At 48.7% G+C, this 26,346-nt stretch overlaps 1 protein-coding gene across 1 annotated transcript in view; it reads left to right on the forward strand.

The window, feature by feature from the left end:
• Positions 1–643: 643 nt before the first annotated feature.
• The window catches only part of TGFBI (transforming growth factor beta induced), a gene marked incomplete at both ends in the record, with an annotated part of 36,825 nt that continues 11,122 nt past the window's right edge, over positions 644–26,346 (forward strand). Inside the window, 7 exons of the mRNA XM_080698306.1 lie at positions 644–777; positions 5,271–5,369; positions 16,761–16,825; positions 18,946–19,106; positions 19,406–19,570; positions 19,837–19,983; positions 21,993–22,134. Coding sequence (XP_080554432.1) covers positions 644–777; positions 5,271–5,369; positions 16,761–16,825; positions 18,946–19,106; positions 19,406–19,570; positions 19,837–19,983; positions 21,993–22,134 — 913 coding nt within the window. The remainder of the gene's footprint in view (positions 778–5,270; positions 5,370–16,760; positions 16,826–18,945; positions 19,107–19,405; positions 19,571–19,836; positions 19,984–21,992; positions 22,135–26,346) is intronic.

Consider the following 26,346-nt stretch of genomic DNA (forward strand, 5'->3'; position numbering starts at 1 on the left):
TGGTGGGTGATGAGTGAGTGCTGGGGTGAGCTGTGCCTCCCTACCAGACGACTATTTGCTCACCTGCACTGAGCCCTGCCGGCAAGACTCTGGCCTTTCGAAGCTCTGCATGGTTTATCTGGCACAGCAGTTCAGAGATGTTTATCGAAGGGTGGAATGATTTAGGTGTGACCCCGCCCGTCCCCAGGTTTCCAAGAGCGGCTTAGAGCCTAACAAAACCCGCCCTACATTCGGGCTTCTGTCTACCAAAAGATCCTCCTTCTAAGCTTCTATTCTCGAGGCCAGGGCTGGGGCTTGCAGAAGGCGCAGCGCAGAGGGATGGGCTCAGCCCGTCTGGCTTCCTGCAGTGATTTTGGATGAGTGCGTGCAGCAACTTGGGGCTCGGGATTGTGACACCCACAAAAGGAACGAACCCTGAAGAAGTTTGAAGGGCCGGTTGGCGAGGGGACGTTGGGAGGGCGAGAGTGCGGGCGTGGGCGCGGAGAGCGGGTGGCGGAGGGGGAGCGGGGTGGGGAGGCGCCGGGCTGCGTCCCGCCCCTCGGCCGCTCCCTCCAGCTCGCGGCTTACTTAACCTGGCGCCTGCAGCCCGGCGCTCCCACTTCCCCGCTCCCTGCAACCATCGCTCGCGCCCCGTTCTCTCTCCATGGCGCGCCCCGTGCAGCTGCTGGCCCTCGCTCTGGCGCTGGCCCTGGGTCCCACCGCGACCCTGGCGGGCCCGGCCAAGTCACCCTACCAGCTGGTGCTGCAGCACAGCCGGCTTCGAGGCCGCCAGCACGGGTAAGCTGAGAGGAGGGGCGGGTCGCCGGGGGAAGCGGGCTGCGAGCTCAGGGGACCGAGCCCTAAAGAAAAGCCGGCAGCGGGCAGCGGGTAGCGGGCAGCGGGCAGCGCTTAGAGAGACCAGACCTGCGCTCTGGGGAGGGAGGTGCGGGGAGATGAAGGGAAGTCCACGCGGGACGCTTTGTAGAGGAAGAGGGTGGGGTAAGCGGGAGAGTGACCCCAAGTTCAGATCAAGCAAGTGAGAGTCTCCACGCTTTCAGCCTTTCCTCCCAGCTGGGGGCGGGGGAGGGGGCAGCTCTATGTCCAGAGCTCCTGAGAAGGCACGCAAGGTGCATAGGAAGCCCACGGAGGTGTGCATACATTCCAGTCCAGCCGGGCCACTGTCCAGAGACTCCGGGCGCCACAAGCAGCATTCGGGTGCCCTACTGTGTCCTACACCCACCGGCCAGGCAGTGGTCTCCGGGCATAGACAAGAAGATAACGTGGCACCTCCTCCCCGGGCAGATGAAGAGCAGGAGAGTCCACCATGCCCTCACACCCGGTGTCTGAATAGGGAAGCGGAGTCCCCAGAGGACACAAGACTTTCCCACATCCTGCAGCGTGCACCAGAGCCAGGACTGGGGTGGTCTGAAAGCAGAAGGTGGGCTTGTACCTGTAAGACATCATCACCACAGGTGTCCGGACACTGAAGATGGGTTGGCTTTAGGAGGCAGAGCCGGCAGAGGGTCTGACCAGGTAAAGACTGGCGGAGACCACAGAGGTGGGCAATATTGCTACTTCCACCAAGCCAGGCCACACCAGGTTTACCGTAGCCAGCCAGCCTACCTGCTCCCACCAACTTCTTTTTCACAAACTACACTCCTGGGGGAGGCCTGGAGCCACTGGGATCCTGACGGAGTTGACCTCCCAGGCCCCAGCCAGGCCTTGGCTCACCATGCTTGGGCAAGGCTGCCCTCAGGGAGCAGTACCTCCTGTCTCCTGCCTGGGGCTTCCTGGTCTCTTTCCAGTTTTCAGGTGCAGGGCTTTGGGGGAGAGAGGCTGTGAGGAACAAACATGGCACCCTGTAGTGTGAAATCAAGCCAAGCCATGCCACAGCATCGATGCCATCCTGGAAGGAGGAGATCACTGGCGGGCCTGCGGTCTTTAGCTAAATGGGAGCATCACCTTTGACTTAAGCCATGTGCAACAGAGGGTGAGGGGCAGGTCTGAAAGACAGGGGAAATGAGGCTTCAAAGTCAAAATGTGAAAACTGGCATTTTTATGATCTCTGCCCAGCTTACCTTTGGACTCTTCCTTTATTACATATGATTCTTGGGTCCCAGAGCCCACCTGAGAAGTTTCTGTCCCTTCTGCATCTTAATAGCTCAGACAGAAGATCCCATCGCTTACCCCTGCAGCGCTGAATGATGTCTCTGTATACAGCTACAGTCAGTAAAAGGTCCCAAAGATATTGAGGGTATCACACCAAGAACCAAAGAACCATCCTTACAGCAAAACTTCCCTTCACAGCCTGGAAGAAACACTGACCTGCTGGAAAGTAGGGCTTTTTAAAAATGAAGATGCTAGTCGGGCGTGGTGGCTAACGCTTGTAATCCTAGCATTTGGGAAGCTGAGACCAGAGGATCATGGTTTGCGAACAACCTCAGTTACTTAGTGAGGCCCTCTGTAACTTAGTGAGACCCTGTTTCAAAATAAAGAATAAAAAATAGGGTAGGGGGTATAGCTTGGAAGTCGAATGCCCCTGGGTTCCATCCCCAGACCTGCAAAAAAAAAAAGCAGATGCTCAATATTATAAATTTTAGATATTAGCTCAGTTTCCCTCCCATATCCCTGCAGGCTAATTCTTTTGATAACGTCTTGCAATGCAGTTGGGGAAAAAAATAATCTGTGATGGGCACAATGTTTTAGAAGTCATATGAGCACTCCCTCCCCAGTAAAATCTGGGTGCACAGGCGCATGAACCATGACGAAATGGTTGCAGGCTCAGTGTCATTTACTCTGATCCCTAGAAAATACCACAAGACTGTCTGGCCTTGCACACATGGGTGTGGCACCCCGTGCAAATGGATGGCCCTGTTCAAGTTCCAAGCCTTTATTCCAAGCGAGAACTGGTAGAAAGAGAAAGAAAGCTCTAGTTTAAGGAAATGCAGAGCGTGCCACGGTGTGATTTGGAGAGAAATGGCCTCTGCTCTTCTTAGTGCCGCGTGTTCTCACCTCTACCACCCTGTGTTCATCTCCCCACAGCGTGAGCGCTGCTCTGTAGGTCCCGTTTATGACTCATAACTGTGGCTTGGTGAGCTAGACCCGCTCCATCCCAGCACGGAAGGCTGTCGGGAGGGTAGTGACTGAGTGTGGTTTCTTGGCTCCCGCTGTATCTGTTGCTGTAGGGAAGGAAAATGGTATTGCTGAAGGAGAAGCGAAAATGCAGCCACACTTCTGAATATCACAACCAAAAATGGGACCAAACTTCCTGGAGCACTGGTTTTCAAGTCCAAGTTGATCAGCAACACCATTGTGCCTGAGGCAGAGGCTCAGAAATGGCTTGCTCATTTTGATTACGCTGCAGCATAAGTTTCCTGTGCACATAGCGCATTCACCCCTGTGTGAGAGGGAGGGCCACATCCACAAGAGACACACTGAAGATCCATCTGATACCCACAGAAAGTTGCAGGGAATTCATCAGCAGTGATTATTTCCTCCTGGGTCAGGTAGAAGAACTTCTGAGATTGTACAGTGGTAAATATGCTTAGCACTTGCTTGTGGCCAGGAAGCACTCCTCAAGGGTTATTTAGGGACTTTCTAACCTGTGAATACTGGGCGGCAAAAGATAACCCAGGTGTTTAGAGATCTGGTGGGGGCTGCGGGAATTTGGGGAGATCCCTCTGGGAGGAAGGTTCAGGTGCCTGTCCTGCTGGGCTGCAGTCTCCTGTCCAGCCTTAACTCTTCTCTCCAGCTTCTCACATTCGCTCCCTCATTCTCATTGGGCCTCCCTCAGCTTACTCACTTTTGCCCCTTGAGCAAAAAAGTAGACAAGAGGTAATGGTCAGATGATAGAAAAGACAGGGCAGAAGGGTAAAATAAACAATAGCCCAATAACCTAAATATTTCAGAGCTGACCCTCCAGCAGCCTAAATGATGGGGATGGTAGCTATCACTATAAAATCAGTGACTTCCTGAAAAAAATTATGCATAGCAAAGGATTCTAAAGTCATAAAGGGATTGATATGGAAGAAGTAGTTCCTTTGGATGATACCAGAAGTTCTCTGGGCACTGAGGTCTTGTGAAAGCCCTTGGGCTGTCTGCTTTGCTTTGTCTGATTTCTGATTCAGACAGATGCACTGTCTGCCTCTGCTCAGGAAAACCCCTCCCCGTTGTCACCACGAAGCCATAGCAAACAACTTCTTTGCCCCAGGGGCTCCTAATGAAGGTCCCACCATCACTTGGCCCGAGAACAGTTTGGGTTGGAAGGTGGTGTAATAGAACAAAATAGGTCAAAATAAAATCCTGTGGCTCTGGGAAAGCCTTCTTGGCAGAACCCTGGTGAATCTGTGCTCTGCTTTTTCACAGAGTTATTAAGCATCATTTTTAGCTGAATTGTCCTCATGCAAAATTTTCGACAAGATCATTCCAAGTTTCTTCTACACTGAACAGAGTACCAGACCTCATCTAGAATATCAAAGGCAGAACTCTTGCTCTGAAGGTTCTTTTGAGGGTAGCTAGAGAAAAGAGAGATCCACTCCAGGCCAGTTATAGAAATCTTTGGTGCCCAGCACCAAACAAGGGCTGCATCCCAGGTCCGAGGACAAAAGAAGAGTGTCATTCTGGGGCAAGTGGACTCAAAGTGGGGTCTAATTAATGAACAACTGAGGGTTAAGTGAGAGAGCTCCCCTGTCGTGGTGCTGACTGCGCTGGCATGTGCCCTAGATGATAAGTGGGCACTCTCCGTGGGTTGTTTCTTGGAGCCAGGAAACTGGTTTTGACACTCAAGAGTATGTCCGTATGTGGAGCTGCCTGGGAGGTCCTGGGGCCTTTCCTCCATGATGACAGGGTCCCTGGCATGCACTGGATGACAAGTTTGGGTTCAGTGTAGAGTACAGATGCAGAAAAAAACTGGGGGCATCTCTCAAAGCTGCTTTGCTCAGCAAACAAACCACTTGACTTTGCTAGTTTTCTCAGTATATGACATGCACTCTAAAAACTTTAAGATGCTTTTTTTTTAAACTTAGCAATTGCCTAGGCCAAAGATGGATACTTATGTGAAATTATATCAATGTATAATAAGACTTATGTGAACAGATAGGGACTGATGGGAACCTGGGAAAACAGAGCCAAAACCTACCTCCAAACCACCTGCTGGTACCAAGACTGAGACGGCTGACTCTCCTGCATCTCTAGACAATTCTAAAGAGATGGGAAGGCCAACATGATGAGATGGACCTCAAGGTCGGTAGACATGATGACTAATTTGCTAAGACTGTTGCTTTTGTTTCCAGCCCCAATGTGTGTGCTGTGCAGAAGCTCATTGGCACCAACAAGAAGTATTTCACCAATTGCAAGCAGTGGTACCAGAGGAAAATTTGTGGCAAATCAACGTGAGTGCCTGCAACCACCCTAGAGCCCATGAGGCATGTGTGTCTCATGCAGTAGCCCTGGGCTGGGCCAACCTTCCCTTCTGTCTGTCTGTCTGTCTTTCTCTCCTTTCTTTTTCATTTTCTTTTTGGTATTGGAGATTGAACTCAGGTGTGCTCTATCACTGAGCTACACCCCAGCCATTTTATTTTGAAACAAGGTCTTGCTAAGTTGCTGAGGCTGGCCTCAGCTGTCTCAAACTGAAATCCTGTCTCAGTCCCAAGTACTGGGATTAAAGCCATGAGCCACCACACCTGGCTAGGGCCAGCTCTCTTCTATATGTTCAGGCTGCCTAAGGAGCCATAAAGACGCATGTGGAAACAAGTCAGTGGCATTTTTAGGAAGGAGTAGCATGTTTAGGAAGCTGGCCAATTTTGTTTTGCATTTTTAAGTCTGATGACAACACTTAGATATGTTTTCCAGAGCTGGTTTGGGACTGCAAAAAGCACTGTGTGTGTGTGTGTGTGTGTGTGTGTGTGTGTGTGTGTGTGTTTACTAAGTGATTCAAATGTTCAGTGTGGAAGCCACCAGCATGTGACTCTGGTAAAGAAAACCTTTGGGTGAACTTATATTAAGACCACCCTCCTCTGCAGTCATAAAGTACACACCTCAAAAAGATTTGGAGTAACTAGGAGTGTGCACATGATGAGACAGTACAGTGTATTTAGAAACAGGCTCAGATTTCAACTCAGACTCTGGCTCTGCCACTTGACTGGGCAGGGTTCATCTCCAGATGAACCTGTAAAGTGGAAGTAACAAAGGACCTGCTATACAGAGGCATTCTGAGGATTAAAAGAGATAATGTACATAAAAGAATGGATATAGTGTCCAGCACACAGGAACTGCTCAGTAAACACTAGTTGCTATTATCATTACCTCAGAATTTGCAAATCTAGACCACACAAAGAAAAGGAAAAGTGGCGATGGGGTGGGTCCAGTTTGGTTCCAGTAAGCTCCTCGTTTCCCCTATCAGCATGAGGAGAGGTGGCCTTCACCCCCACTGCCTCGCTGCCTGGTGGAAACAGGGTAGCGTGCATGCTCTAACACAACTCTGGGGAGGCCTAATCTGTTTTGGCACTAACTGTCAGCAGATTTCAAAGCTGGCTGTCTCCTACAGATAGGAAGATGTGGTGTGCAAAACCTCCTGAGTCACTTGTGAGGACCTGGCCTTTCTCTTGTTTGCATAATAGGAGGATTAGGAGACTCTAAGCCACTATCCTGGATTTCTTCCAATGTTAGGATTTTTAAGTTTATTGCTTTGATATTGCTGTCAAGTAGCCATCTCCTCCAACTTAATAACCAACTGAAGGAAGGGAAAATGCTCTTTCCTTAAAATGTTCATAGAAATTAGCCGGGCATGGTGGCACACACTTGTAATCTCAGTACTTGGGAGGCTGAGACAGGAGGATTGCAGGTTCGAAGCCAGCCTTGACAATTTAGCAAGGCCCTCCACAACCTAGTGATACCCTATTTTCAAATAAGAAATTTAAAAAATTGGGCTGGGGGTTTAGCTTAGAGATAGAATGCCTCTGAGTTCAATCCTCAGTGCCACACACAAAAAACGAAATAATAAACATCTCAATATATGGCCCTGATTTTGTTAAGCAATTATCAGTCCTAGTCTGAATCAAAGGCAATTAGGAATCCTTGCAGAGCTTGAGAGACCAGGCATTCCCTGGGAGCCATGCAGGGAAGGTCTGCTGCACCTGGCTTTTCCCACCCTATCGAGAGCCCAGCCTCAAATCCAAGAATTCATAAGTTAGGACACTCCTTCCCAGTTCAGTGAGTGGAAGCTCAGCAGTAACTTTTCCAGCTTTAACAAAAAGAGATCATACAAATTCTACACCTAATACACATTCCAGGATGCACAAATTAAAAATAATAATAGTACTGTTGGTATTGATTGGCTTTTTTCCTATGCATACATTACCTATACTCAAACAGTTAATTAATTACTTAATAAAATGCAAAGCCAGGCTCTACACAATTGCTTCTTGGAAGATAACCAAAGTTCCAGTGCTAAGCAAACAACTCTTTACATCTCAGAGTCCTAGGTTTCAAAGAATGCCATCTTTTTGCTAGCTGAAGTTTTTCTAGAAATGGAATCCACTTGAGATGACAAGCTGGCCACAGGGTAAGATCTGCTGTGCTGTTTTGGGTGGCCCTGTGTTGAAGCATTTGCTCTACTATTTCATAGTAGCTTGATGACCATCCTCAGTAGCATCTTCTTTGTGTGTATACCAGGACAGGGCACAAGCCACAGAGCTCTGTGTTGAGAATACACTGCTGGTGATAAATCATAACCCTCTTGGGCAGGTTTGGTTTTGAGACTGTGATGGAGCAGCAGGCAGCACTCTCACTCCAGTGAGCACACAGGGAAGCCCAGTACCAGGAAAAGGAAGATACACGTGGTTGGGGCAGTGAGATTGGAGCCCAGGTGCTGGCCATTGACCTGGTCTCACAAAGGAAAAGAAAAACATTTACACCCAGCTCTTGAATGTGGTCATTAACTTTGGGCAGCTTTGAAAAAGAGGAAACGAGGACAGAAAAACATGGGTTGATATAAAACTTCATGATCAGGACAAGAAACGCTCTTCCTGGAACATCACATGCAGAATCTGAAAGGTGGGGCTGACTTGGAAAAGAACCAGAGAACTCCGAGAGGGAATGAGGAAGAGGTTGAGGTCGTTCTTTTGTCCCCAAGAGCTAGGAGCAGCTCTATGGGGTTCTTATGTACCTGGGACCAAGACCCCGAAGGGGTTGCCGTTTGACCACCAGACTACCCTGTGCTAGGGTGGGGGCTGTACTGTTTGGAGCTGTTGTCATCCTTGGAAGAGTGGGTTTCTATATTCATTTAGTTGAGCGAGGATCTGACTGGGAAATGGGTTCCTGGTGGTGGCTGGAACAAAGAGAGACATCTCAGAGTGGTTTGATATGAGCAGTGGGCCTTTTTATTTATTTTTTTATTTTTAGCAAGATTCCAGAGAAGAACCTATGGCAGACAAGTGCTGGGATTAAAGGGAACAAAATATTGGGGGCAACAGGGCTCAGTAGCGCCTGAGACCAGAACACTGGAAACAGGAAGCCGGGCGCAGAGGTACTCAGGAGGCTGAACAAGAGGGTCACAGGTTCAAGGCCAGTTTCAGCAACTCAGCAAGACCCACAACAACTTAATGAGACCCTATTTCAAAATAAAAAGTTAAAATGGGTGGGGTGCAGCTTTGAGGAAAGAAGGAAGGACAGGGGACAAAAGGGGAGAGGGAGGGGCAGGGGAGAAGCAAAGGGCGCCAAGCAGGGGGGCATGGTGAAGACTTTGCAGCTGGAGGTCACACAGCAAACACAGGCAGGCCTGCTTTGACAGGAGCCTGCAGCCACCTGTGTGCTGCACAGAGGCCCTGGTCCTCACCTCCTGGAGACAGGCTGCCCTCAAGCATTCCCTTCATCAGGGGAAGCTACTGCCATGTTCAGACAAGAGCTTTTCTGAATTTCCAAAGAGAGAAGAATCTGAGACTGTGGTGCTATGTGCTGAGCCAGCATGGGTTTTACAAGAAGTAGTTGCCAGTGGACCCCTCTTCAGTTGCCGGGCACACTTTGTTCTTTAGAAATTCACTTCAGCTTTTATTTCAGATCCTAAAGAGCACCAGGGTGATATGATGGCCAGGCAGAAGAAAGGGTTGTGGGAAGCGGATAGCATCCTAGTCTGATTTCAGGCCCCAGTTTGATCAGTAATCATAAAATTATTACCTGTGAGCCAGGTGTGGTGGCGCATGCTTGTAATCCCAGAATTTGGGAGGCTGAGACCAGAGGATCCCAGTTTGCAGACAGCCTCAGTTCTTAGTGAGGCCCTCTGCAACTTAGTGAGACCCTGTTTCAAAATAAAGAATAAAAAATAGGGCAGGGGGTATAGCTCAGAGGTTGAATGCCCCTGGGTTCCATCCCCAGACCCGCAAAAAAAAAATATATATATATATATTACCTGTGGTAACTTAAGCAAAGGTACAGGAAATTGTGGTCAGAAGACCTGGCTGGCCAGGCATGGCAGTGAACACCTGTAATACCAGTGCATGGGAGGGTGAGACAGGAGACTTCCAGGTTTAAGGCCAGCCTCAGCAATTTACCTGTTTCAAAAAGATAAATAATAACTATGGCTTGGGTATAGCTCAAAAGTATAGTGCCCCTGAGTTCAATCCCCAGTAATGTCCCCCTGCCCCCGCACACACACACACACACACACACACACAAAGCCTGGCTGAGTCTCAAAAGACTTTTTGTACAATCCGTGGGGAGAACAAGGTCTATTTAGCAGTCAAGTTGGAGTCGATATCATGGGGTGTCATAGTCATGGCTGAGCTCAGACATCATGAACACGGTACAGGGAAGCCAGCCTGAGAGCTGTCAGGTACAGGTAGCAGCTCTCCGCTCCAAAGTCTTAAAATTGTTTCATAAGCAACACATTTCATGAATGCAAAAGCAGTTCTCTGGAACCAAGAGGAGCTGGTGAGACACTCCCATTTCTCTAGTAGCAAGTGTTGCTTTGCCCAGGGGCTAAGCAGTAATACTTGTTCAGCACCACATTAAAGCTTAGAGATTTAGCCAGCCAGGGCAAGGTTGAGCTTCCGCATCAGCTGGCAGGCCTGTTTTCAGTAGATGTTATTCTGGGAAGAACGCCCTGAGACATCTGACACAAAAGTCAAAAACCATTCTTTTTCTTCTCTTTCCTACATCCCATAACCTTGGTCCCAAGGGGAAAGATGGTGTAAGCATCGATCTAGTCTGTCCCCAGACCCAATGCAGCACTTCCGTTTCTGTTCCATAGTCCATGAGCAGCCAGCTAGGAAGGGATAATCTGCCCCTAGAAAAGGGAGATTAGACACATACCAAAAACTAGAGATTCACTGAACACCTCTGTTGGGAATCTTCTTGAAGATTCTTGACCATTCTGTAAACTAAGAGGCTGCTTAGTGACCTGGAATTTTGTTCTGCTGAAAACATACACAAACCTGTGTACTACCTGGGGTTAAAGCCCTGTGGTAGGTAGAAAAACAGCCTCCTGAGATGTGCAAACCCGTAGATAGGTTGGAAAAGCAGATTAAAGCTGTAGTTAAGGATCTCAAGGTGGGGGATGGCGCCTGGATTCTCTGGCAAATCCAGTGTAATCGTAAGAGTCTGTGTAAGGGAGACCAGGCAGCAGGGTCAGAGTCAGGGAAGGAGATGTGGTGGTGGAAACTGAAGCTGAGGGCTGTGACCACAAGCCAAGGCATGTAGCAACCTCCAGAAGTAATGCAATCTCATTGGTTTTAGTCTTTTGAGGCCAAAGAATTATAACATAGTAAATATGCATTGTTTTAAGCCACTAAATTTGTTATTATTTGTTATAGAAGCTATGGGAAACTAATGCAGGCCCTGTATATGGGGAATTCATTTAGTACAATGTGGTTTGATCCATGATCTTGTGTAAGACTTTGCTTTGAACAAAGTTATTAATCTAGCTTCCACTTTAGAGGTTATACTTGGAGTGTTCAGTTTTAGTTTGTGTTAGAAGAAGTTCAACAACTGAACACTCTGAAGACAGCAAGTGTCTGTTCAATGCCTTTTGTATGCAAGCTCATTCATCTTTCACGGTCACTCTATGGTCCAGCAGAGTGTGATCTGTGGTCCACTTGCAGCACAGCATCCTGCTCAAAGTCATCCTCTGGTAAATGGGGGAGATTTGTCCACTCTACTGTGCCATCCCCAGAGAGAGTCAAGTCCAGCAGCTAGAGTCAGTAGCACAGGAGGTATACAGTGAGCACGGGCGTTCAGCTCTAGGGCCCAGCTGAACTTCCTGTACAGGTTGAAACCTGTGGCTATGGGTGCCATAGATGAGCCCTCATTGGAGCGGGAGGAGCCCTTTGGGCCAAAGTCACCAATCTTCTGGTAACATCCCCTCAATCTGATGATCATGATGACCCCCTGCTGTAAGGGGCTTATCAAAAGCCTTCATCAGATGGTGGTCATAGGACTGAGAAGAGTCAGCATGTAGGAGCCCCCAAAGTCCTGACACAAACACAGCCAACATCTGGAGTTTCCAGCCCCATCACTAACCTGACTGGTGAAACCTGCAGTGGCGGAGGCCTTTGCCTGTGCACGGTGGGTCTGAGCAAGCTCTGATTCCCTGTGGGGGCCTTGAGAATCAGCTCAGCTGCTTTTCCGAGGTCAGGAGTGCAGAGCATGTGGTGCTCCAGGCAGGCAGTCCGTGGGACATGCCGATGTCTAGACACTAGGCTCTGTGTCTGCTCTGGAGTGCTCTTGGAAACCCTGACACACTGAGCGGTTTACCTTCTGCCACAGAAGACTGGCTGTCAAGCTCTACTCTGTGCTCCATCTACTTCCTGATTCGAGTTAATCCCCAGGAATTTACAGCCAGAACAGTCAGCCAAACACGTGAAGCAGTCTTGGGAGAGAGCAATTGTTTTAACTCTGAATTAACTTTGTGGAAAATTACTTTGGGGAGAGAAATACTAATAATTTCCTCTGTTCAATCCTTAATAAAAACATTAGCAGAGAGTGGGAGGGCTTTCCAAACATCCTTGTGCTGGGACCTTGCACTAACATCACCTTTTTGCCCCTCTCCTTTAAATCCCCTTCTAAATCAAACACCTTTTCTCTCTGTTTTTTCCTCAAAGAAGATGGAACAACATAATTAGTGCTTGTTGCCCAGAGAGAATGCCTTTTCTGACTTGCTTTTACTTATTAGACTCTGACCAAGAAGAAGCCAGGAGCCTTTCATCAGACAGCTTTGACTGCTGACATAGAATTCAGAGGCCAATATATTGATCTTCCTGTTCAGACACTTCTGTGGGTGTGTGTGGGGGGGCACAGAGGGTCCTGCAAGATTTCCATGCTTTTCTGGGGTTCATCCAAGAGAGTGTCAGACCCAGGCTCTGCATTTACCTGTCTTCCTAAAGCATCTGTTTGGTCCAGAGGACCAGAACCCACATATAGTGATGCACTGGCCATTGAGAGGGTGGGCAGCTGCTGCAGAGGGTCAGCCCCAGAGCTCTGGGGGGATTGTTCTGGTGGGCTCTTTTCTCAGCCTGCAACTTACAGCTGCCCTCTGCTTTTCTGGGCCATGTAGGCTCATCCTAAAAGGGGGCTGATAGTGTGGAGACAGCTGGAAGCAAGGAGGCTGCCAGGTGTGAAACCACCTCCAGCCATGCCCAGGCAAGGGTCTGGCCTCCCAGAGAGGGCAGAGGAGGGAGAGGTTGACAGTGGGAAGATTAGCAGAATGCTTCTAGGCAAAGAGCTATGCTCCATTAACCAGGAAAGGACCTTGGGCTGGGGGAGGCTTTGCAGCCTCAGAAACTGAGTCTCTGCTCAGGGAGCATACTGCAAAAGCCATCCACATGTGATTCAGCAAAGAGCCCATCTGGAGAGGCACGGGGAGTGCCATCAAGGGCTAGCCTTGATCATTTAGGAGACACCACCTGGGTCTTCCGATGTCAAATTTTCAAATCAGTCTACTTTCCCCAATTGTGTGCATTGTCAAGAGCAATGGGAAAAGAGTTGGACTTGAGCTGTGAGGAGAGTTCTAGGGCTACCTCTACCCACCTGTGATCTGCAGCGACCCCTCACCCTCACAGCCCTGCAGCTTTCTTTCTGATGCTGTCCTCAGCTGCTCTTATGCTGAGACCGTCCTGCTTAGATCTGCTCTCTCCTCCCCAGCACCTCAGCCTTCCATTTCTCCTGGAGTCATTCTCTACCCTCTCATTCCTACATACAGAGACACATGCACACACACAGGGCCAAAGGAACTAGTAGGTTGATATTTGGCAAGAATACTTGAGCTATTTGGCTCCCCTGTAGGTTTGTTTGTTTGTTTATTTGTTTGTTTGAGATAAGACTACTTCTCCAACTGTGCTGTGGATTTTACACAAATATGTTTGAAACTAGGTTTGGGGGTCATGACTCATCCTACCTCCCTAACACAGTTCCCTGGAATTTATTGGAGAAAGCTTGGGATTCCATGCAAGGGCAACCCTAGTGCTTTGGGTTCAAATCAACTTGGAGTTCTCTCTTGACTTAGCTGGATGAAGTTGATGGACACTGTTCATCTTTGAGAGATGCCTCTATCTCCTAGAAATCAGCCCAATGGCTAGAAGAGCCATGGGTCCTCATGAGGCTGGAAGTAACTTTAGAGTGTTTAACTTCTAGTTTAACACCCCATTTTATAGATCAGGAAACAGATCAGAGAGAGAAATACTTTCAGGGTCACTATTATGAGCAACTTGGCCACAAGATCCTAAGACCAGTGAGTCACATCGCGTACAATTTGTGTCTCTCCACAGTGCCACAGATTTATCCAATACTCAAAGGTTATATCACACAGGAACTTGTCAGGAAGTTGTCTAAGTAAAGTCAATTTCTAGGTTTGGATGCTGGGTGGCTGCTTTGCCAAAGCCAATTAGCAGTGAATGAGTATCAAACAATACACTTCACACTAGCAAATCTAACAATTTAGATCAAACTAATATATTAAGCAATGTGCAAGTCTTAAAACTTTAGAGCACTTCCAGTAATCAGCAAATTATACAATTCAAACAAGCGGGGAGTAGGGAATAAGGAAACAAGTCCAGGAATGGAAGAGGTGCTTTAGGAGTTGGAGTTGGCCACTGGTGCCCAGCTGGTCAGAAGTCTCCGTGGCACTGACCCTCGGTGAGCAGGAAGAGCAGAACCAGAGCAAGTCGCCAGATCTGAGTCATATTCAAGGACAGACTATTGTGGTGTAAGCTAAGTTCAGCATACCATTCGTAGGAAAGCCAGTGTCTTTATAGGCTTTCTGAGCATTTTCAAGTGGCTTTTGCAGGCTCACCCAGGCTTAAAGAGCCTGCCAGACTCCTATCATCAGATCAAATTTATTGATGATGTAAGTTCATCAGAGGTGAAAAGCATTGTATGATCCAAGTATCCGTTATCAATTGCAGCTCAGAGTGCTGGTCTGAGTTCCATGGTGACGTGTCCAGACAAGTTTCTGAAGCTATGTGCTTGTTTATGAGCTTTTGTCTATATATGCTGGCATGTTAAAACATTGTTTATGAGGTCCTAAAAATTGCTTTATATCCTATTCTCTGTGCAGTCATTCTGCTAGTTACTAATGAGGTCTGGTGGGTTTTCTTACACTGCTGCCTTTGCAACTGTGTCGATCGCTGGGTTGGTGGCATACACTTGTAATCCCCATGCTTGGGAGGCAGAGACAGGAGGATTGCACAGGTTTGAAGGCAGCCGCGCTGGCTTAAGAGAGCCTGTTTCCAAATTAAAAAAAAAAAAAGTATAAAAATAGGTCTGGGAGTATAGCCTGGAGGTAGAAGGACTTCCAGGAACCCCAGTACCACCAAAAAAACACAAAAAACAAAAAAACAAAAAGAGTGTGTCAATCAAATCTTACTGCAGTTATTGAAATGACTGTAGTTCCCGAAGACAAATTTGTGAGTTTGGGTACAGGGTGACCTAGGAGCATATGGGAGGAGAGACGGCAGAAAGGAGGAAGAGGAAGCAGGAAGATGAAGCATAACTAGTCACCCAGTCATTTCCTGGGGCCCATTTCTAGCCTAGTGACACCTGCAGCTGCCTGCAGGCTGAGAATCTGAAGCACCCCTGAGTAACAGGCAAACCAGGCTTCATCTTCCCTAAGCCTCCCCTGGATCCAATCCAATCGAATTCACAAGAGCAGAGTGCCTGGCAGAGTGAGACCCCAGCACCCAAAAGCCATATTTCTTTCCTATCTGCCTGCCTGTCTTCTGGTGCTATCATTAAATATCCTACATGAATGAGTTGGGTAAAACCTGCTGCAATTCAAGTCCAAGTTTTCTCTTGCCCCAGGGGCATGCCCACGTGTCAGAAAGCAGGAGAATTCCTTCTGCTGCTGGCATTTGGCTCCAGGCCTGCCAAGGAGAGAGCCTGCTCACACTGCTGTGTGAACCAGGAGGTTTGAGTCTGGACAAGTCTTAGCGTGTGTTGTCCTCACTGTTGTTGTGTTTGTCTTTGTGTCTTGACACTGGGGGTTGAGCCCAAGGGCACTCTACCTCCAAGCTATACTCCCAGCCCTTTGCATTTTTGATTTTGAAACAGTCTGGCTAAGTCGCTGAGGCTGGCCTCAAACCTTCGCTCTTCCTTTCTCTTAGGCCTTTCAGATTCTTCTTGCAACATTATTTGAAATTCTCAAGTCTTTTGGGTTCCCAGAATGTCAGGTTGGCTGCAGCTGAGGTTGGCTTCAGACCTCCAAACAGTGGTCAGTGTCTCGTGATGTCCCTGAAGAAAGAGAGAAAGCCTTTAGTTACCCTGAACAAGTACTTTCAAAAGCTAAATCTTGCACTACCTGTCTTATGTTCATCCAAGTATAGAGAATCTTGTGAACTGTCATTATCCATTGCCTCCTGGGAAGATTAGAGTAGGTGGGGAAACACTCTATTATATAATCGTTTATGTATTTTCAGTTTGGAACCATGAACATGTCTTCATTAATTAATTTTTTTAGACATGTGCCACTATACCAGGAAGCACATGTCTGTAATTTCAGTACTTGGGAGACTAAGACAGGAGAATCACAGGTTCAAGGCCAGCCTCAGCACTTAGTGAGGCTCTCAGCAACTTAGTAAGACCCTGTTTCAAAATAAAAAATAAGAATAAAATAGGGCTGAGGATGTAGCTCAGAAGTAGAATGCCCTTGGAATCAATTCCTAGCACCACACAAAAACAAAAAAAGTAAAACAAAATCTTCTAAAAGAAATTGTGTTCTTATCTTTAAGGTTGATTGTGAAGACTAAGAACAACTTGATGACCACATATGCCCAACTCTTTTTGGTTATTAAGTCAGAGAACTAGAGGAACATGAGAGAGACCGCCCAGTGGCCCCGCACCATGCACCATGAAGTTTACTGAGGAGGCAGCTGAGATGGGGAGGGATGGGACTGGTGGGGTGTGGCCAGCTCAGAGCTAGAACTAGTGCCAGGCAGTCTGCTCCTCCCTGAGCCTGTTCAGAGCTCTAGCCATCAGGTTTCTGGTACTTTCAGGTGGAGATAAATCTTGGTGAGTTATGTTTTCTCATCACACTACCAAATACACTGCAGCAGTCCTGTCTCCCAGCTGGTTTGCTGTAGGTGTTGGCAACCATCAGGAACATTGTACAGGGCCAAGGAGAAGGGAGGCGCTTCTCGCCAATGAAGGGCACAATCATGATGCAGCAAATCTCTGGAGAGGAGGAAGTTGCACCCAGCGTTTCTCTTCCTCAGCTGCCCAGGTGGTCGTGCCTGCAGAGGGTGTGCTGGCGTGGGCGAGGAGCCGAGCCCTGCCTGACACGTGTGCATGTCTCATTACAGAGTCATCAGCTATGAGTGCTGTCCTGGATACGAAAAGGTCCCAGGGGAGAAGGGCTGTCCTGCAGGTGAGCAAGTGGGGCCCTGCTTGTGGAGAGGGGGAGCCAGAGGGGAGCAGTGTGAGGGGAGCCTGGGGTGAAGTGTGTTGGTATTCTGTGTGCGCACTGCCTAGGGCTCCATGAAAGGATGCACCTCCTGATCCCCTCAACAGACTGCGGAGCAGAATCTAATCCTGGCCTGCCTCTCAGCATGGACCACCTCCTGTCTTATTGTCTCTGGCCTGGACTGATTCTAAATGCATTCAGCAGTGTTGGCTTGATGCCCCTTTGGTTTCTGATCAGCCCTGCTAGATTTCAGATGGGATCACTTAGCCTCTGGCTGGGCCGGGAATCCCAAGGCACCCCCACCTCACTCGGGTCTAAACTTGGTCCCTGGAATTCAGCAGGGAAGACAGCAGCAGGGCAGGTGTGACGCTTGAGAATTTTATAGAGCCTTTTCTTTCTTGCTTGCTTTTTTTTTTCTGTACTGGGGGTAGAACCCAGGGACATTCTACCTCTGAGTGACATCCCCAGCCCTGTTTTTTATCTTTATTTTGAAACAGGGTCTCACTGAGTTGCAAAGGGCCTCCCTAAGTAGCTGAGGCTGGCTTCGAACCTGCGCAATCCTCTTGTCTCAGCCTCCCAAATGCTGGGATTACAAGCCTGACCACCATGCCTGGCAACCAGAGCCTTTTCTTAAGTGCCAACGAGTATGCAAAGGAGTTTATGTTTGGTTTTAACTTTGAAGTATAACTTTTTTTTTTTTTTTTTTTTTAGTTAAGAGTGCAGGTTTGAAACTTAAAGGGGAGAGAGTAATTTGGTTGATGCCAAGGTCATGAGGAGGGTATGGGTGGCATGGGGGAGCATTGCTTTACTGACTGAAAGGACAGGAGGGGGTAATGGAATAGGAAAAGGAGATTGGCCTTAAAGGGGAACTCAACCTCCCTGGACCCTAGTTTTATATTTATTTTTAATTTTTAATTTTAATTAAATGACTTTAATAAATAAATTTATTTTTAATTTATTTTTAATCTTGGTGATTAAACCCAAGGATTCTTAACACCTAAGCTACACCCTATTCCTTTTATTTTACTATTTATTTATTTATTTATTTAATGTGTGTGGGTCTGGGGATAGAACCCAGGGGCATTCAACCACTGAGCTATACCCCCTGCCCTATTTTTTATTCTTTATTTTGAAACAGGGTCTCACTAAGTTGCGGAGGGCCTCAGTAAGTAGCTGAAGGATTGCCAACTGCAATCCTTCGGTCTCAGCTTCCCAAATGCTGGTATTACAAGTGTGTGCCACCATGCCCAGCTCCTTTTCATTTTTTATTTTGCGCAGGGTCTTGCTAAGTTGCTCGTGCTGCCATCAAACCTGTGATCCTTCTGTCTCAGCCTACCAAATATTGGGATTATAGGCATGCACCACTGCACCCATCTTTAGATCTTTTAAAATGAGCATTAGACTCACTTGAAAGCCTTTCTCAACTTCAGATTACTTTGTATAAATAACATTTTATTTTATTTTATTTTTTGTGGGTCTGGGGATAAAACCCAGAACATTCGACCTCTGTCCTGTTTTTATTATTATTATTATTATTATTCTTTATTTTGAAACAGGGTCGCACTAAATTGCGGAGGGCCTCTCTATGTAGCTGAGGTTGTCTGCGAACCATGATCCTCTGGTCTCAGCCTCCCGAATGCTGGGATTACAAGTGTGCGCCACCACGCCCGGCTTTATAAATAACATTTTAATACCTGCAAATACCCAAAGTACCTCAGAGATTTATAATAGCTTTATTCTCATAGAGGCCATTAGAAAATTAGTTTTAATATCTAGATAGATATATAAGACTAGTTTGTAATTAGGATGTCTGTTTCTGGTGTACATTCCTACCTGTGTTATATGTCTTGGAACAAAAACTTTGCTCTGGTGTATTTAAAACGTAGAAATTATCAATTATCCGAGTTCAGATAGGGAGGCATTTGACTTACTGAGTCATTTTAAGCAGCAAGTCACAAGCTTTGAGCTCCCTGGCTTTTCTGCCCAGATCCTCGGCCTGTTCACCTGCACATGTACCCCTGTCCTCCCATGGGGTGGCCAGGCCAGGGTAAGCCCCAGAAGCCCCCTGTCCTCTGTCCCTGCAGCCCTTCCACTCTCCAACCTTTACGAGACCCTGGGAGTTGTCGGCTCAACCACCACTCAGCTGTACACGGACCGCACAGAGAAACTGAGGCCAGAGATGGAGGGCCCCGGCAGCTTTACCATCTTTGCCCCTAGCAATGAGGCCTGGGCTTCCTTGCCAGCGGTGAGATGACCTGCTTCTGCCCAGGGACTCTGGGACCTGCCCGTTCTCCCGAGGGTCAGCATGAAGAGTAGGCTTCTATAGTGTCTTCCTGCTCCCAAGAGGCTTTTCCCCTGACCCCTCAGATAAGGCTAACATGTGCCCCTGCCAATGCCACATCTGCCCCATGGAGACAGACGGGCTTGGTACTGGTGGGAGGGATCCTTAGCAGAAGAGGGGCCAGGTCCCCGGGGTCTTGGGGAGCAAGTGCCCCTAGATGTGGGGTCTGCAGCCCCTCACTGTCGCACTGTCCTCCCCTCTAGGAAGTGCTGGACTCCCTGGTGAGCAACGTGAATATCGAGCTGCTCAACGCCCTCCGCTACCACATGGTGGACAGGCGGGTCCTGACCGACGAGCTGAAGCACGGCACGGCCCTCACCTCCATGTACCAGAATTCCAACATCCAAATCCACCACTATCCCAACGGGGTAGGGGACTCCTCATCACAGGGCACCATCCCCTGTCCACAGTGACCCACTTCAGGTCCACATGTGGGCTGCTTTGTGAGGTTTCGTCCTGCAGTACGATCAGCTCTGGATGCCCCCACCTTGTGGGTCTGCTTCTCCTCTGATCCTTCGGGCCACTGCGGGTGAAACCCACATTCTGCTGCTGGTGTGGAGACGTGCTTTCCCCACCCAGGGCCTCAGAAGCTGCTGTCATGTTAACTGCTCACCCTTGCTTCTTCTCGGTGCAGATTGTCACTGTCAACTGTGCTCGGCTGCTGAAAGCTGACCACCATGCGACCAACGGTGTTGTGCACCTCATCGACAAGGTCATTTCCACCATCACCAATAATATCCAGCAGATTATCGAGATCGAGGACACCTTCGAGACCCTGAGGGTAAGGGGAGGTCCAGGCTGGGACACACGGCCTCCCCAGATGTGATGCTGAGGAGACAGGAGAACCCACCAGTCAGATGCTCAGCCTGGCCTATCCTATGAAATGCCTTCTGTCCATCTTTCCTTTCCTGTGTAAAGCTTTACTTTCTCTGGCTTCCCAGAAGTTCAGGGATCTGGGGTTGGAGCAGTACGGGGTTCTTGGAGCCTGGGACTGCCGGGGCTGCACTGTGGATTTAGGTGTGAGGACTCTTCCTCCCAGATGCGTGATCCCTCACAGAGGCATCAGAACAAGTGGCCAGCCAGGCTGCATGGTGCTTCTGGACTACATGTCCCCTCCATGGGACTCCCTGCTCCAGCAGTGCCCTCTTTTCCTTGGAGCACAGATCAAGCAGAGAGGCCATCAATGTGCACACAAGAGTCCTGAGTCTGCCTTCTGGGCTGGCTTCCTGCTGTACTGGGGCCATAAGAACACTATTCTTCCATTGTGCCCAGGAGGCATCTGTCTTACACCCTGAAGGGCAAGTGGTATTATTATTATTTTTTTTTATGGTACTAGGGACAAACTCAGGGCACTCTACCACTGGGCTATATCCAAAGTCAAATACATATACATACTTTTGTTGGTGCATGGTAATTGTACATCATAGTGAGTTTCAAGTCATACAAACATGCACACAGGTCTTGGTGTGTTCATCCCCAGCCCTTTTCATTTTTTTATTTTGAGACAGGGTCTCACTAAGCTGCTGAGGCTGACCTCAAACTTAAGGTTCCCCTGCCTCAGCCTCCTTAGTTCCTGGCTCACCATGGCACTCAGCTTGATTGGTGTTCCTTTTGGCAGCAGCCACTCAGGAGGAAGTGGAGCAGGCTGCTGTGTCAGGGTTTTTGCCCCAGTTCAAGGAGAACTTCCTAACCACAGAGGACACAAGTGAGGAGCAGGGCGGCCTCTCCCTGGAGATCTCCAACACAGAGGCAAACATGCCGGGCAGGCTGGCATAGATGGCCTCTGCATGGGATGACACCTCGCTGGTTCAGAGGGTCCTGTGGCTCTCTAAGCTCTTGTCCTCTGCCTTTCTTCCAGGTCACCCTAAGGCCGGGGGTCTGCAAGACAGTGATGTGGCCACAATGTTGGCAGCACGTATTTTGATTCACAGTAGTTAATTCTGTTGAACCTTCTCTTACTTCTTAGGCTGGCAAATATTTCTTCCTTCCTTCTTCGCCTTTGACGTCCCTGATCTCCCTTCCTCCTTCTCACACACTTATGAAGCATCTGGTCCTTTCCTGGCATCGTTCTCTGGGCTGGGGTGCAGATTGAACAAGGCAGGCAGTTTCTGTCTGCAGTGGAGCCAGCACTCTTTCTGGGGAGACAGACAACGCAAGGTAGCTGCAGCCGTGAGCAGCATGTGTGCATGTCAGTGGTGGACGGCAGTGTGAGAGTGTGCGTGGCCTGCCAGGCCAGGGACTGAGAATGAGCCACTCTACACAACTCCAGGCCGAGGCCCGGCCTGTGGGGGGCAGCCGTGACCAGAGCTGGGAGTAGGCACAGAGGGACGGCACTGGGCAAAGTCGGGCCAAACCCGCAGGCTGGAGAGAGAGCAGGCCGTGAGGCCCTTACACTCCTGAAGCTCACATAACATCAATACCAGGAGACTCGATTTCATCTGGGGCCCAAGCCAAGCTGACCTCCTAGAGAAAAGGCATTTTAGTTAAGTCTTGAAGGACTAGAAGTCGGAAGCAAAGAGACGGAAGAGCTGAGGGGCGACAGGGCCAAGGGCCAGAGCTGGGAAGAAAGAGGCAAGTTAGGTACTGTACGGGCAGATGGCCAGCATGGCGGGGTGCAGACGGGCGGGCCCTGGGGCCTTGCTGAGAGAGCAGCTTTGGTTCAGCTTCTGTCTTCATCAGGGGCTTCTGCAAGAAGCCTTGAACCACAGCAGAGAGCTAGCCAGGCTGCTTGCTTCCCTGCTGGGCAGAATCCAGAGCCTTCAGGAGGCGCTTCCTTCTCCCTCTTCCCAGGCTGCTGTGGCCGCATCAGGGCTCAACACCTTGCTGGAGGGTGACGGCCAGTTCACACTCTTGGCCCCCACCAACGAGGCCTTCGAGAAGATTCCTGCTGAGACCTTGAACCGGATCCTGGGCGACCCAGAGGCCCTGAGAGGTGAGCACCCTCAGCTCCTGCTGCCGCCTTGTCGGGCAACCACACTAGGCCAGAAACTCCTCTAGCCCTCGTGGCACGCTGCCTGCCATGAGATGCCCCAGGATGCCCCACAGCCACGCTGTATTGTCCCCGTCAGCCCTGGGTCTGCAGGCCGGAGCAGGGCCTCCCTGACTAGGGGTGAGCAGAGTCCCATGGCCTTTGTCTAGGGCTAAGGAGGTAGGTGAGCTGGAAGTGATGGCTGAACCTGCCAGACACAGAGAGAGATGAAGGCTCTGGTGGCCAAAGCCGTCAGGAAGACAGGCAGCTTCGGGGAGGGCAAGCCATGTGTCCTTGAAATGGAGCCATCATGCTAACCCTTTAAGTCTTTCTATGTCTTCCCAGAGGCCTCCTGGGTAAACTAAAATTACAGTTAACTACCAGTCAGAGCCAGGCACAGGGTTTAGGAGGCTAGGACAGGAGGATTGTGGGTTTGAGGGCAGCCTTAGGAAATTAGTGAGGCCCTCAGCAACTAAGTAAGACCCTGTGTCAAAATAAAAAAGGCTGGGGGTGTAGCTCAGAAGTAGAGCACCCCTGGGTTCTATCCCTGATACCAAAATAACAACAAAAATAATAATCAGCTCTTCACTCTTTATTGCTGGTTCTGTCCTCTTGTTGAAGAGCTGCATTAGGTGGGGCATTGACCGCTGCTAGAGGGGAGGGAAGGAGCAAGCATGGCTGGAAACTGGTTGGAAGTGGGGGACCCTCCCCCACACAGCACCTTTCAACTTGAGGACCTCTAAAGGGCCATGAGCACTAAGCTGTCTGATTAGCCCTAAGTCCTCTGGAAAGCAGAGTAGGCCCCAAGTGCCCTGTTCACCCAGCTACACTATTTCTCCCAAATATAATCCAAGGATGACTTCATTTCTTTTGAATCTATTTAACTTACCATTGAAACACACTATATAAAACCCCTAATGCATTTCAGGCACCTTATAAATTTAAAATGCTCTCCTGGCAGGCAGGGTGTGGGGAAGGGCACATAAGTGCAGATGGGACCTGTTGTATATGCCGCTGGTTATGGTGGCTCCAGATGCCCTTTCTCTTTTGGCAGGAGAGAGTCAGGAGGGGACCACAAAGGTGAGCACAGGCTGCCATTAAGGACATTAAAGCCTGGTGGACAGAGGCTTCAGAACAGGTTGTTGATGTGATCTGGTGAGGGTGGTGACAGACATTCAGCACGCTGTGGGAATGCGGGAGAAGGAGACTGCACACCCTCGTTTGTCCCCAGGGCCTCCTGGAGATGAGACTTAGCTGCAGCTCAGTGTATGTTGCTTCCCATTTAGAGCTCTGTTCCCCCATTGTATATGTCAGCTTTCCACTACTGTAACAAATACCTGAAAGAATCAAGTCATATAGGGAAAAAGGTTATTCTGTATTTCACGTAGCATTCATGCTTCTATGATTTAAATACCTGAAACTAAACTTCAAGGAAAAAAGATTTATTGGGGCTCACAGTTTCAGATGTTTTAGTCTACAGGGCTGGCTCTGAAACATACCTGGCAGTGGCAGGCAAAATGCATGGAAGGACGCTGCCCTCACATCTTGGAGGCTGCAGGGACAGAGAGCGAGCAGGGGTACGGGCTGGGGACACAAAGGGTCCCCAAGGCCACAGTCCCAGTGACATGCCTCCTCTAGCCACACCATCCTGCCTATGCTGACACCCAATAAATCCATTCAGCTTATTAATCCATCAATGGACTCCCCACTGATGAGATCAGAACCCACATTATTCAGTCTTTTCCCCTCTGGACACTTTTGCATTACCAACACATGAGCTTCTCCAGGGAACCTTCTATATCCAGATCAGAACATTTTGGCTCACAGTTCAAGAGGTTTCAGTTCATGATTGGTTGGCCCATCGTTTGGGGCCTATGGCTTTGTGGCCACTCACCTGAAAAGAGAGGGCCCAGCATTGTGTGAAGGCCCCAGCATTGTGTGAGGGCACCCCTCTAGTGACCTCCCAGGAGTGCCACCTCCCAATACTGCTACCAGGGACCCAAGGTGGAAGTCAGCTTTGCATGAATAGGTCACATTATGCAAGTCAGCTCCCCAGATCTGATCCACAGCACATTGTTATCTCCATAGATTTCAGAACTCCTCACTGTGAAGTGGAAGAGCAAATGACCGCTAGTTTGTCTTGTTTTCTGAAAGCAAGGGCCATTCCACTGCTGTAGCTGCAGATGTGAAGGAGGAGGGTCAAAAGTCCACAGTCTCCTGTTGTTACTAGTGGGTTGCAGATAGGCAAGAATCAGCCTCAGGCTGTGGTGCCCATTCAAAGCCCATCTTCCAGCCCCGGCCCTGCTAGCTGTCTGAGTGGCCCTGGTGGCCCACCCCTACTCCACCCTGAGGCTTTAATTTCCTTCCCTGAGAAGCAAGACCTCATTCCCATAGGGTCATACTGTTTTTTATTTTGAATCGGGTCGGCAGTGGCTTGCAAACCAGTTTCCAGCAGCAGCTGATGCCTCTGCAGGGCCTCAGAGCTTCCTCCTGTCTATGACAGTGCAGTTTTGGTTCCCACACTCGAACAAATTGATACTCGCCTCTGTGGTGAGAATGCAAGACCAAGGCCTCCGTATAGGGCGGGTGGGGAAGGTGCATGTCCTCCCTGGCTGGTCCTTGTAGGTGCTCCATGCAGAAGCCATGAATGCTAGCAAGAGGCATGATGGGAGCCCTCCTTGGAGCCCAGCCCCTGCTTGCCTATGAAGTAACACTTGAACAAGTGAATAAATAATTATATTTATTAGTTATGGGTGTGGCAAGTGGGATGACAAAGGTACCTTCTTTTTTAATATTTTATTGGTTCATTATGATCATACATAATAGTGGTGTTTCTTGTTATATATTTGTACATATGCATAACATGATTTGGTCAATTTCATTCACCAGTACCTCCCCTTCGCCCCCTCCCTCCTCTAGTCCCCTTCCTCTACTAGTCTCTGTTGTTTTCATGAGATCTCCTCCTTCTTTTCTTTTTTTCTGTTTATATTTCACATATAAGCCAGGCATGGTGGTGCCCGCTTGTAATCCCAGCCTTTGGGAGGTTGAGACAGGAAGATCGTGGTTCGAGGACAGCCTCCACTACTTAGTGAGGCCCTTTGCAACTTAGACCTTGTTTCAAACTAAAGAACAAGAAATAGGACTGGGGGTATAGCTCAGAGGTAGAATGCCGCTGGGTCCATCCCCAGTACTGTGTGTGTTTGTGTGTGTGTGTGTGTGTGTGTGTGTGTGTGTGTGAGAGAGAGAGAGAGAGAGAGAGAGAGAGAGAGAGAGAGAGAGAGAGATAAGACCTTTGACTTTCTGTGTCTGGCTTACTTTGCTTAACATAATGCTTTCTAGTTCCATCTGTTTTCCTGAAGATGACATGATTTTATTCTTCTTTATGTCTGACTGAAACTCTGTCATGTATTAATAGCACATTTTCTTTTTCCTTCCTTTCTTCCTTTCTTTCTTTCTTTCTGTTTTTCTTTCTTTCTTTCTTTCTTTCTTTCTTTCTTTCTTTCTTTCTTTCTTTCTTTTTCATTTTTTTGGTGATACTAGGGGTTGAACCAGGGACATTCTACCTCTGAGCTACATGTCCAACCCTATTTTATTTTGAAACGGGGGCTCACTAAATTGCAGTGGGCCTTGCTAAGTTCCTGACACTAGCTGTGAACCTGCTATCCTCCTATCTTAGCTGCAAGCATGTGCCACCACACCCCACTTTGTGGGTATATGTATGTATGGCAGGGGGTCCTGGAGGTTGGACCCAGAGGCATTCTACCTCCAAGCTATACCTTTGGCCCTTATTTATTTATTTATTTACTTATTTTGAAACAGGGTTTCCCTAAATTGCTGAGAGTCTCAATTGCTTAGGTTGTCCATAAACCCGCCATCCTCCTGTCTGAGCCTCCCAAGTACTGGGATTACAGGCGTGCACCACCATGCCTGGCTTAGTACATAGCCTTTATCCATTCATCAGCTGATAGATGCCTAAACTGGTTCCATAATTTAACTATTGTGAATTGTGCCATCATAAACATGGGCATGCATGTATCTCTATAATATGCTGACTTTGATTTGGGGGTAAGTACTGAGCAGTGGTATAGCTGGGTCTATGGTGGTTCCATTCTTAATCTTCTGAGAAACCTCCATGCCCATCTCCATAGTGATTGTACTAATTTACAATTCCACCAA

This window comes from Muscardinus avellanarius (genome assembly GCF_963383645.1).
Source record: "Muscardinus avellanarius genome assembly, chromosome: 1".
Taxonomy (NCBI): domain Eukaryota; kingdom Metazoa; phylum Chordata; class Mammalia; order Rodentia; family Gliridae; genus Muscardinus; species Muscardinus avellanarius.